At 36.1% G+C, this 12,488-nt stretch overlaps 1 protein-coding gene across 1 annotated transcript; it reads right to left on the bottom strand.

The window, feature by feature from the left end:
- Window positions 1–1,400: 1,400 nt before the first annotated feature.
- On the bottom strand, window positions 1,401–6,489 carry LOC123535605 (uncharacterized). The gene is made up of 3 exons (XM_045318319.2): window positions 6,134–6,489; window positions 5,339–5,481; window positions 1,401–4,360 (listed from the first exon to the last, which is right to left on the bottom strand). The coding sequence occupies exons 1-3, from the start codon at window positions 6,405–6,407 to the stop codon at window positions 3,422–3,424; spliced, it is 1,356 nt and encodes a 451-aa protein (XP_045174254.2). The 5' UTR covers window positions 6,408–6,489; the 3' UTR covers window positions 1,401–3,421.
- Window positions 6,490–12,488: the final 5,999 nt, after the last annotated feature.

The raw sequence follows: 12,488 nt of genomic DNA, 5'->3' as shown, positions 1-12,488 counted from the left end.
TGTTGCCCACTGATACCCGCCGTAGTACGGTATTAACAGAATGCATTCTTTTGAACCTGCAAGGCAATCATTCCTATTGCAGTCGCCACCTACAAATCCGTCAGTATCGAACAAATAAAAACAAAGCACCAAATATGAGGTGGTCTTTATTTTATACCATCTTATATAAAGTGTTGACTCGATGTATGAACAGAGACCATTTTCATCAATGTTTAAAGTTTAAAACTTAAAACACGCTTAATTTTCTTTTTGCTCTGTCACTGCTTAATTACCACACATTTTGATAAGACAGCATGAAAGTGCCGCTTCTCTAGTTAAAATATATAGCCCAGCCAAATCTCCTTTGTGTAAATTTGCTAATTAATAAAATTTTTGCAAGCTGAATATTTGCCGTTCTAAAGTCAGTTTTAGGGCCTTTTACGGGCCTTTGATTTTTTTTTCTTAGATACTGCAGAAAACTTTCCTTTCGTGCCGCTTGCATTATTTTTTTTTAATTTGGTGTAAGTCGAATATGTTCAGTCTGAGTAAAAACACGAAAATGTATTTCAGAACCGCCATCTTTGAAATGGTAAGCAGTTGTGAAAATACATCTCCAGGAGCAAATCCTACAAGTGAAAATAACACGATAAAATATGCTTATCGAGTTTAAACAGAAATAAATATTTACTTATTTATTTGGTTATGTTTAACGTCGCACCGACACAAATATAGGTCATATGGCGACTTCCCAGCTTTTTATGGTGGAGGAAACCCCCAGGTGCCCCTCCTTGCAATATTTCATCACGAGCGGGCACATGGGTTGAAACTTCACGTAAACATAGAGGCCATTGAGACAAAGCGCAGTATTAAAGAATTATAACTCTACCTTACTTAGCTTTTGAATTATCTCCCTTTTTTACAAAATAAGGCTTGTCCGGGGCATAACTTGAAACGTATTAATGACATTCCATTGAATCAAGAAATGATAGAGGTCATTGACAGGAAATGCAGTGTCAAAGAACCTTAACTCTACTTTACCTAGTTTTTTTTAATTATCTCCCTTTATTATACAAAATAAGGCTTGTCCGGAACATTACTTGAAAAGTATTAATGGCATTTCATTGAAACATCACGAAATGATATAGGCAAAATTCACACTTAATGATATGTCGCTTGCTTAAATTATCTCCATTTATTCAATTTTCTTCTTTTTATATTCTTTTTTTAGTTTCTAATACGTTATTCTCCACATTGGGACAAGCACATGCATCGGAGAGCATCATTCGGTTTTACCACATCGGTTTGAAGTCAGCGACCTTAACCACTCGGCCACGGAGGCCCCCTCTTTCTCATATAGGTTCTATTTTCTTTATATTTTGTAAATATTATTTTGTGTAAATAAAATATAAATAAAACAGTGAAACATGCGGACGTTTTTATTCTTTAAAAAAAAACACACACACAGTGTTCAAGATCCTAAAACATAGTTGAAATGTGTACGCATTCTTTACGGGAAATGAAATAATTATAATTGTATAGTTTAGAATCGCCTCAACAGCAGTTAAGAATTTAAAACATATTATAAACATGACATGTTTATTACAGTAACTCTGACAGCAACACAAAACAAATAAAAATCGCTTTTGTCTCGGTATCCGCTTACGTGTAGCCTAAATAACTTCAATTGTATATGAAAGGGCGCTGCGAATGTGATCGATAAAATAGCTTAAAAACAAATCGGATAGAACGGATTCAAGGACATTCTTGCAAAACAATATATATAAATCAAATTGGGACAGGTACTATGCCCCAACGATAACTTGATATTTACAAACATGACTATAAATAGATTAAAATGGAACATAGGGAATTCAGCATTTTTCTAGCATGTTACAATCTAAATATTTCCGGATTTTGTTCAAATTACAAATTAGCTCAGTGGTAAAGCATGATGTCCATGGTCAATAGATCTTTTGCCGTGTGGGTTCGAAACTCAGTATTGAGAATTAATTTTTATTTCACTTTTGCATAAAAATTAGGTTTCCTTCATGAGCTCTGTGACAATACGACAGAGAGGTATCTAAAGTCGATATGGCAGATCAGAAAAGTTTATTATATATCAAAGATGATAGATTAAATGCATGCACTCAAGTCATGCAAATAATGAACATGCTATTGTGTTATATAAAGACATATATACAAATTCAAACCATCAAAGAAAGAAAGAAACAAACAAAAGTAATGAAATAAAAATGAAAACGAATAGATAAAAAAACAAATCTGAAAAAGAACTTATGAAGATTCGAACCCACAAAACGACTTACATCCAAATGATGTCTGCAGTTTACCCAACTGAGCTATATTGCCATATACATAATAACTATTTAAAATGAAAGAAATACCAATATTTAATTGTCAAGTAAAGGTAACCATTATGAATTATCATTTCGTCAGTTATCATGAAATAGACTCGTCCTCGCGTTTCGGCGGGAATCGCGTTATCATTGGGGATTAGTATTGTGACTTTGATATCGTGACTTTGTGTAGCACTTAGTACATACATTTATTACTATTTGATAAAAATTACGTAACTGCTGAATTTTTCAAACAGTCCTCTGATACTTGTACTTACTGCAATCAACACAATTTTAATCGATAATGAATACAGCGCATCCCTACAAACAAAAGAACAACCTCTGGCTGTTTTAGATTAAACGTACTAGTGATTTATAGTTGTACAATCAATTTATAGTAAAGCAGTATCACTTATTCTTACATTTGGTATCTGCACTCCAGTTTCAGTGTACATTTTAGAAATGCATTCATGTTTATCTTGTTAAAAAATTCTAAAACATGAAGTGAAGCTTTTGGACCTCGAAATGCGGTGTTTATTCAGCTCTTTGTCTTGTACATGACAGTACATGCGGTCCATAACTTGTAAGATTTAGAATAAACAGCCCAAGAGATTATGTGACAACTATTCGATTTTAAGTTTATATAAGGGCACAACACACAAATATAAAACTGAAATTGTCCGTCACCGAAGTGTCAACAACTTTTCAAGACGTGACAGAACGTCGATATCGAGTCCACATACGCACGCAACTTACAAATAAAAAATTCAAATAATCCTTCCCCCACAGTGTCAGCATAGTGTCAACATCAGTCTCTACAGTTTTTTAAGACATGGCAAAATGTCGACTTCGAGTCAACATACGCGCACAAATAGTCCGTCTCCATAGTGTCGACAACTCCTGACGGCCTGGCAGAACATCGACTTCAAGTCCACATACGCGCACAACTCACAAAATTTAAATATATAATCACACTTTCTAAAATTTCCTCAAATTATTAGTTTGTTTTCCTGCCACAGACGTCTTGCATTCGGTACATCCCGACGATGAAAAAAATCATCAATGCCTTCTTAAATGTGGAAGAAAAATTAACACTTGCGCAGTTTTCGCAGCACAACTACGGCCAGTACCACAAGGACTACACCAAATGTCGCCACGACTACAATAATGATAACGGTGGTTAAACGAATACCGCCATTTTCTATCTCCTCCGGTGGAGCTGGGGTAACTTGTAGAGAGGTTTCAGTGCAATTGTAGTTAGAGCAAACACTCAGTTCCGTAAATTCCAATCCATCTTCCATCTTGACTCGCACATCACCGTTTTCTATCGCTTTAGCAACGTCGATCGCCTCAGCTGATATATTTGCGACAGGGTTGTTTTCGGCGTTCAGATCAAATTCCGATCTTGCAGCTATCAGTATGTTGATGTAAAAGTTGTTATCAGTGTCGTTGTCAGTGTCGCGTTTGTTACGATTTGGTCTCCCCTGAACCGGGTATCCAAAATGCATAATCCCTCTTTTAAACCAGTTCATTTTTTCTGATATCAAATTTGAAACTTTTTCCGCAATTTCATCCAAACTTCTTTGTATTTTATCTGTCGTCTGCTTGAATTTCAGTTTTATAAGTTCCATCCCTTTGTTCAGTATTTCAGAACCACACGCCTGTACAACATCTAACATCTGTTTAAAGGCCACTCTGGCATCTTGAATTACTGCGCTTTTAACAGTCCAAAATACTCGTGCCCAGTTTGCGAAACCTATATCACAAATAGATGGCTTACCTTCGTCAGGATGGAGGTAACAACCAGAATGAGAATCAAATGCAGTTTGTTTGATTCCTTCGCATGTCGCCTTTACAAATGGTCTAAGGATGGGCACAAGTTTAACTTGTAGGCATTTCCTAACTGCATCGATCCATTGCTGTCCTTTGTAGTTAAATTCTGAATAATGGATTTGATACAAATTGCAAAACTTCTCTGCATAATCTAATGCATAGGAACTGCCCTGTTCCTCACACGGATATCTTTTCTGGAAAAAAGAGTACATGTCTATGTAACCCTGAACATGAAACGACTTTGTTAAAACTTACATAAAATACATCTTGTCGTAAGTACAAAATAGTATCAGTGATTTCTCTTAGACGTGCACACTTGAATAAATGTTTCTTCACTTCCTGACATATCTGTGATTTCTTTTGTTTTAGTTTTAAATTCTGAAATCATAACTGATAATATTCATGACATACGTTTTTTTTAAACAACATTATGTTTTTCACTTATACACGAATTTTTTACCTATAATTTTAATGCTCATGGATTTTAATTGTGAAGAACATAATTTAAATTGGCTGTGACTAAATACAGAGTTGGTGCGCCCGTGATATATTACAGACTCCGGTATATACCGGATTAACTAAATTTGAACAAAAATACCTTAAATGTATATATTTTGTAACCATGGTGATTCTAACCCTAACCTTTAGTCAGTATATTATGCACATTATACACTAAATGCGTGCGGACATGCAAAAAAAAATGAGTATTTTTGCCATGCGTTCCATTTGATAATAATTCCGCGCAAGCGCAGAACGGCTGCACCAACTCTGCAATGAGAAACATTCATTTAAATTATATCTACTTAACCGAACCCCACTGGAAATAAGTGATTAGTTTTACTTTAATCGGTCATCCCAGGCGTTAAGATCATATCATTTTATATCGTCAACCATGACTAAATCTTTCATGTATTAATCAGCATATATATACTAAGATTATTTTTATAAAATTATAATCAAAGCATTTTAAATATATTGATTATTGTATACATGTATCTTACTGTATAATTTACATATATTGTTTGGTGATCTTATGCCTGAATAAATTTGAATTGAATTGATAGAAATATAAGCTGTCTTGGTAGATTTATATCATATGCTCTAGATCGTTTCGTAACTGTAATATATCTATTGACCAAGCTGTACATTTGAACATTAATAAATTTGTTTACCTCGAGACAATCCCTGTACCAGCTGCATTCTGTTCCAGATGGACTGAAACACCAATCCGGGATGGCTGAGGTCACAACGGTCGGCTGTGTTGTAACATTTCTTGGGGCGTCTGCTCCGCATGCACAGCCGTCATAAACAGGCCCTAGTGTAAGCATATCGTAATTATAGACAAAAAAAAACAGCCTTAATTAAAAAAAAATGAGAGTAAAGTAATTATTCTCTTCTTGCATACTTTTTGACGATTTTGACCATGCACACAGGGAAAAAAGTGTACATACGAATGAACTTTTGGAAGTGTATGTATACTATTTCAACGCCTGGTTTCGTTAGTTTTAATATGACACTACATAATGGCAGCCAGTCCTTATAAACAAAAAATATATGATTTTAAGGTCAAATGTAGTATCGAGGTACATTCCATAATTGAAAGTTGTCAATCCGGCAATAGATTTCTGATAAAAGTCATATTAAGAAGTATGCCGACCTTGGCACTGACCTCCAGATCGTGTAACAAAAAAAAACATATAGATATCATGCTATATTTCTTAAGAATGCTTTAAAACTTAGTTACTGACAGATAATATGCTATGGAACACGTAAGGATTCGTTGTTCTTACCGATTGTTTCGTTGTTTGTTTGTTTTTTTTTTATTTGGCATTTTAAAGATAGTTCAGAAATAAAATCAAATCATGTTCTAATGTTCAAAATATGACAAAAATTCAATTTTAAAGAAAAATCATTTTTATTCAAAGTCTGGAGGTCAGTGTCTTTAATAACAAACATGAACAATTTACCTTCGCCAAGACTATGTACTTCTACCATACACTGATACCAACAGTATGTCCTAGAGGTGTCCCTACACTGGTGGGCTCCCTTTGAGTACGTCCTAATATACTGGTCAGTAAGACACGTTGCCCACTGGTACTTGCTGTAGTAAGGTTCAAGCAGAACGCATTCATTTGAACCCGCGGGGCCAACATTCCTATCGCAGTCGCCGCGTGCAATTCCAATTAATATTAAAACCAGTGAAAGACAAAGCAAAATATCCATGACAGCAATGGTCGCCATACCAGTTCTTTGAAAATTGCTTTTGTGCCTAAAATACCCGTATCTTAAACAGGTTCTGTAGGCGCGCGCACACACCTTTAAAAGCAGATCTGGTAGACCAGGAAGTGTTTCGGTTTAATATTTAATGTAAATAAGCATTTTAGCTCGTCACGAAATAAACTTTTTAGCTCGTCTGATTTTTTTTATCTCAATCTACGAGGTATTGTTGTCACTTGACCGTCAGCGTCGGCGTTGCTTAAAATTTTTGCTTAGGTCAACCTTTTCTCAAAAACTATAAGAGCTACAGCTTTGAAACTTTGCATACTTGTTTATCATCATTAAATGACTATCTAGGCAAAGAATCATGCACTTTGTCAGAATTATGCCCCCTTTTGTACTTAAACAGTTGAGTTTCTTGGTTAAATTTTTTGCTTAAGGTCCACGTTTTCCCAAAAACTATAAGAGCTACAGCTTTGAAACTTTGCACACATCATCATTAGATGAGTAAGTAGACAAACCATAACTCTAGCCTGCATTTTGTCAGAATTATGGTCCTTTTTTGTACCTAGAAAATCTGAACTATGACTCTTCTTACATATTGGCCTGCACTGTCTTGCAGACGAGCGATGGCACCCGTATGTGGTGCTCTTGTAAAACTATTGTTGCATTTGTCGTACAGTTGTGCAATGTACTTAGCCGATATTTAAGCGCCGTTACAATCCTCGAGGGTTTTTAAAGTAAATATTCGAAGTATTTCAATTCAAACAAAAAAAGCCTTGTTATGTTGAATGTTTCAGCTACGTTATTTAAATATCTATATAAAATGCAAATTCCTCCGGTATTTCAATTTTGCAATGGTATTATTGAAATTTCTGTTTTTTTTTTTTTTTTTCTCTCTCTTTTTTTTTCAGTAATACATTCACGTGCCACTTGAATTCTACTGAATTAAATGTTGCCATTATTACTTTTAAATTTATCTTTGTTTAATCCAGAGGTAAAGTTGCTTAGTGTATTTCGTCTTTCAAAAGCATGCATTTTCAAGTATACTGTGAATAATATATACTTATAGACCGGCAATCCATTCAATACGTGTTTTATTACATTGCATTAGAAATTAATTTTCACTGTTTTTTTTTTATATTCACATCAAAACTTATAAGCACAGTAAGCATCTATCGGTCATACAGTACTAACACCATGAACCGACGATTTATACCAGTCATATAAAAAAACTGGATATCACTATATACATTATTAATGATCTAATTATTATTAGATCTAATTTCAGCAACTCTTCTATAACACAGAAAAAAATCTGTTTAGACTGGAAAAATAGTGACTGCTGATCTTACGGTGGTTCTCAGCCCCTCCGACCAAATTAGCCGGAGATATCATAGAACGTCGAACCGCTGCCCCTAGATGCCAGACAATTGTGCCAGTCAGGAGCAGCAAAACAACTGTTAGACATGCCTAATCTGGCTATCGACTAGATAATCTTTTATTTTTTTTAATAAGTATGTTATATATTCTGACTTCATCAGTCTTGGCTCTGATTATCTATATTTTTGAGAAGGAAAGGGACATAATTATACAAAATTTGAATAGTCTCAGGAGTTATCTCCTGTGAACAAAACATTAGTGGCACAAGAAAATATTGCTGATGCAGATAAAGGAGGTAATGGACAGTTTTGTATCGGTTTACTAATATCAATAAACACTTATCATGCTTATGGAATAACTTGCCGATCGATATAGTCTAAATTATTGCCCGAGATCCGAAGGACCAAGGCTCAATCAAGCTTTGACTCCATTCGATGTGTTTTTACGTGATATCAAATTGATTTGTACATTTTTTAATTCTTAACCGAGTATACGTATTGAATGTAGACCGGTTATATAACACAAACTATCGACAAGGTGTCTTGTAAAGTATACAACGTTTTACTAATTCAAGCATAGTATTACCAATCTTTATCTTGTTGCAGAAACTATATGATTCAACATCATTCACAGAGAGCAGTGCTATATGTAAAGGAACTAGAGAGACGCTTGGCGAGAAGCAATCAAACAGGAAACGTCGCACCGTAACCGCTGCGGAACATCGGAGATAAATTTGCTGTCAAGATGTCCTTTCCTTCCGTTAAAGAGCCGTGGGTGCGAAGGCCAATAATAGAAACCTGTAGGACCACATTCGTAACAGGTCGCATTTGTAACAGGTGTTACAAATGCGATCGCATATGTAACAGAAATCAAGCACATTTGTAACAATTTTTGAGACAAATGTGATCGATGCCGATTTTTGATGTGACATCTGATCACATTTGTCACATGTCATTTTCAATCAGAAAAATGAACAAAAATGTGCATTTTTACATCTGAAACACATTTGTAACATGTTTTAGCTTACTTGTTAGAAGTAACAAAGTCAGCTATTGTGATCATCCTTTGTACGTCATCCGTCGTCCGACCGTCCATTTTTCTTGTGAATACGATAGAGACAACATTTATTATTTGATTTTGACAAAACTTGCACAGAACGTGTATATATCTATGATATCTCGGTTCCTTTCAAAAACCAGACATATCACGTTATTCGTCTTGAAGTCATGGCCCCAGAGATGGCAATAATTACTGATTTTAGCCTTGTGAACGAGACAGAGACCACATTATTGTTTATTTTTACTAAACTTGCACACAACTTATATATCTAAATGTTCTCGGTTCCTTTCTAAAACAACCGTATTGCGCCATTTTACTTGGAGTAACGGCCCTTGATTTGGCAAAAACAAAACAAACAAACAAAAAAAAAAAAAAAAAAAACATGCTGATTTTATCCTTGTCAACACAGTGGAGACTACATTTATTATTTAATTTTTATTAATCCCCCAATCCCCCGCCACGAGTGGTGGGGGGTTATAGGAATGGTCTTCGTCTGTCCTTCCGTTACATTTTTGTCCGCTCTGTATCTCCTAAACCCCTTGTTGAAGGATTTTCATGAAACTTGGGTCAAATGATCACCTCATCAAGACAATGTACAGATCCCATGAGTCGGCCATGTCGGTTCAAGGTCAAGGTCATAACTCATTGTCAAAGGTTTGAGCCTTCAATTTCGTGTCCGCTCTGTATCTCCTAAACCCATTGAATGATATTCATGAAACTTGGGTCAAATGATCACCTCATCAAGACGATGTGCAAAACCCATGTCGTCTCAAGGTCAAGGTCACTATTCAAGGTCAAAGGTTTGAGCCTACCATTTCGTGTCCGCTCTGTATCTCCTAAACCTCTTGAAGGATAATTATGAAACTTGGATTAAATAATCACCTCATCAAGACGATGTGTAGAACTTATGAGTCAGCCATGTCGGCTCAATGTCAAGGTCACAACTCAAGGTCAAAGGTTTGAGCCTTCCATTTTGTGTCCGCTCTGTATCTCCTAAATCCCTTGAAGGATTTTCATCAAACTTGGGTCAAATGATCACCTCATCAAGACAATGTGCAGAACTTATGAGTCAGTCATGTTGGCTCAAGGTCAAATTCACAGTGCCGGGTCAAGGGTTTGAGCCTTCCATTTTGTGTCCCCTCTGTATCTCCTAATCCCCTTGAAGGATTCATATGAAACCTGGGTCAAATGATCCCCTATCCAAGACAATGTGCAGAATTCATGAGTCAGCCGTGCCGGCTCAAGATCAAGGTCACAACTCAAGGTCAAAGTTTTAAGCCTTCCATTTCTTGCCGCTCCATATCTCCTAAACCCCTTGAAGGAATTTTATAAAACTTGGGTCAAATGATCACCTTATCAAGACGACATGCAGAACTGATGAGTCAGCCATGCCAACTCAAGGTAAGGTCACAATTAGGGTCAAAGGTTTGAGCCTTCCATTTTATGTCCACTCTGTATCTCCTAAACCCCTTGAAGGATTTACATTAAACTTAGGTCAAATGATCACCTCATCAAGAACTCATGAGTCAGCCATGTCAACTCAAGGTCAAGGTCACAACTCAAGGTCAAAGGTTTGAGCTCTGTATCTCCTAAACCCCTTGAAGGATTTTCATGAAACTTGGGTCAAATATCACCTCATCTAAACGATGTGCAGAATATGATTGGTCAGCCATGTCAGTTCAAGGTCAAGGTCACAGCTCAAGGTCAAAGGTTTACCCTTTCACTATGCATACCAGTGGCGGGGAATTTAGCTGTCTTTCAGACTGCCTCGTTAAACTTATAAAGGATCTCACTTCCTTTTAAAACAGCCATATCGCGCCATTTTTCTCGGAATAATGGCTTAAATGGCAAAATTTGCTTATTTTAGTCTTGTGAACACAATAGAGACCATATTTATCATTTCATTTTGACCAAACTTGTACAGAAGTTATATATCTATACCATCTCGGTTCCTTGCGAAAACCAGCTATAGAGCACCATTTGTCCTGGAGTTATGGCCCCTGACAAAATTTGCTGACTTAAGCATTGTAAACATGACGTAGATCTTAGAGTTATGGCCCCTGAAATGGCAAAAAAAAAACAACGCAGATTTAATAACATGTTTAGTGTAGTATTACTCATGTTAGCGATAGTGGGCCATGACTATCCTCTTGTTGATTTGAGGGATATTTCCGGTCAGGTTAATATCTTGGTATCTGGCAATTAAACGTTGAGAGAATACCGTTATCATGACTGGTCTGTCCATGCACTAAAACAAGATCAAGGCAGTCTCAACTAACATAGAAAGTCTTGTAAAAGCTTGTTTCCGTAGAACACCGGGTATATATACATTTATGAATACTTTTAAATAGTGACTACCTTGACTATTCGAAGACTGCTCAATGTTATTGTTCTGATCCTGATGTCGTACGTCGGCGTGCGCGGATTCGCTGCAAGATAGGTTTTTCGTTGTTGTTTTGTTTATCTTTGTCAATTCGCATTGCTTTGAACATCAAAATTTAAAAAAAGAAAAAAAAAAACAAAAAAATTATACTGAAGACAATGGATACATCAAATGAAATATGTCCTATTCAAAACCCTGACGTGGACTTTATTGGATTATATTTACTAGGAGAGTTTTCTTGCCTGACCTGGTGTCTGCATTCGTAAGGAAATACTCTTATTTTGTATCTCTATAGGAGCGGCACAAGTAACTCCATCGGTGAGGTAGTGCAGTGGATAGTTTTGCAGATTACGAAACCGGCGGAGCCTGTTGAATTCCCAGTTAGGGCCGGAATTTCCAGAGCTATTGTGTCTCTCATCCAGCCAGTTAAGACTTTACTTGTATCGGTGCGTTTTACCAGACCCGTAAACGAACGTACGAGTGTAAACTCGTATATGATCCAGGGTATAATTTCAGTTAATATTAATGGGAGGAACTAACCACCGACTAGAGTGTCGAGGGATACACGTTGGAGATTGGGTGATAACTAATCGTATCTGTTGCGATTTTCGCTTATCGGTGCTGTTTCCAGCTGGGAAGTTGTCTGTTACTAACATAAAGATTCTGTTGTACTGATTTTAATATTTTTGACATTTTTATCATCATAATCATCATCATCATCATCATCATCATCATCATCATCTTGAACTGGTCCGTTGTAGGATCAATGGTAAGATTAACTGCCATATTACCTAAATACTGTTGAAAACAGGCGCTCTGAATCCAACAAACAAACATAATATTCATCAAAACCATTCTACAGGGTGCCTAAATTTGACTCGCTTGCAGTAATATGTGTAATATGATCACTACAGATTGTCAATAAATGGTTGTTATTTGTACCACAGTATTTGGAAATCTGACTAAAGCGAGTTATGATCCGGACACAAACGTATATATTACAGCAAAAAAACAAAACAAATTTAAGTTCAAAGCTGTGACCTTGATCTTGGATATAACAACATGGATCATGATGGCAACAAACATTCTATCTATGCTAATCATTTGTACCAAATAATTTAAAAATCTAACAATGCATGGGCAAGTTATACCAAGGACAAGAACCTATATATAACTGCACGAACGCACAAACTCTGCTATTTCACGGCGGGATTATAATAAACGAAGGCCTATTTCCTTACAAGCGAGCTCAGTGGGGTGAGGGTAGTTAAAAACTAAGA

This window comes from Mercenaria mercenaria, chromosome 17 (assembly GCF_021730395.1).
Source record: "Mercenaria mercenaria strain notata chromosome 17, MADL_Memer_1, whole genome shotgun sequence".
Classification (NCBI taxonomy): Eukaryota; Metazoa; Mollusca; class Bivalvia; order Venerida; family Veneridae; genus Mercenaria; species Mercenaria mercenaria.
Note: the sequence above shows the minus strand (reverse complement) of the source record. Positions and strands in the feature narration are given on the sequence as shown.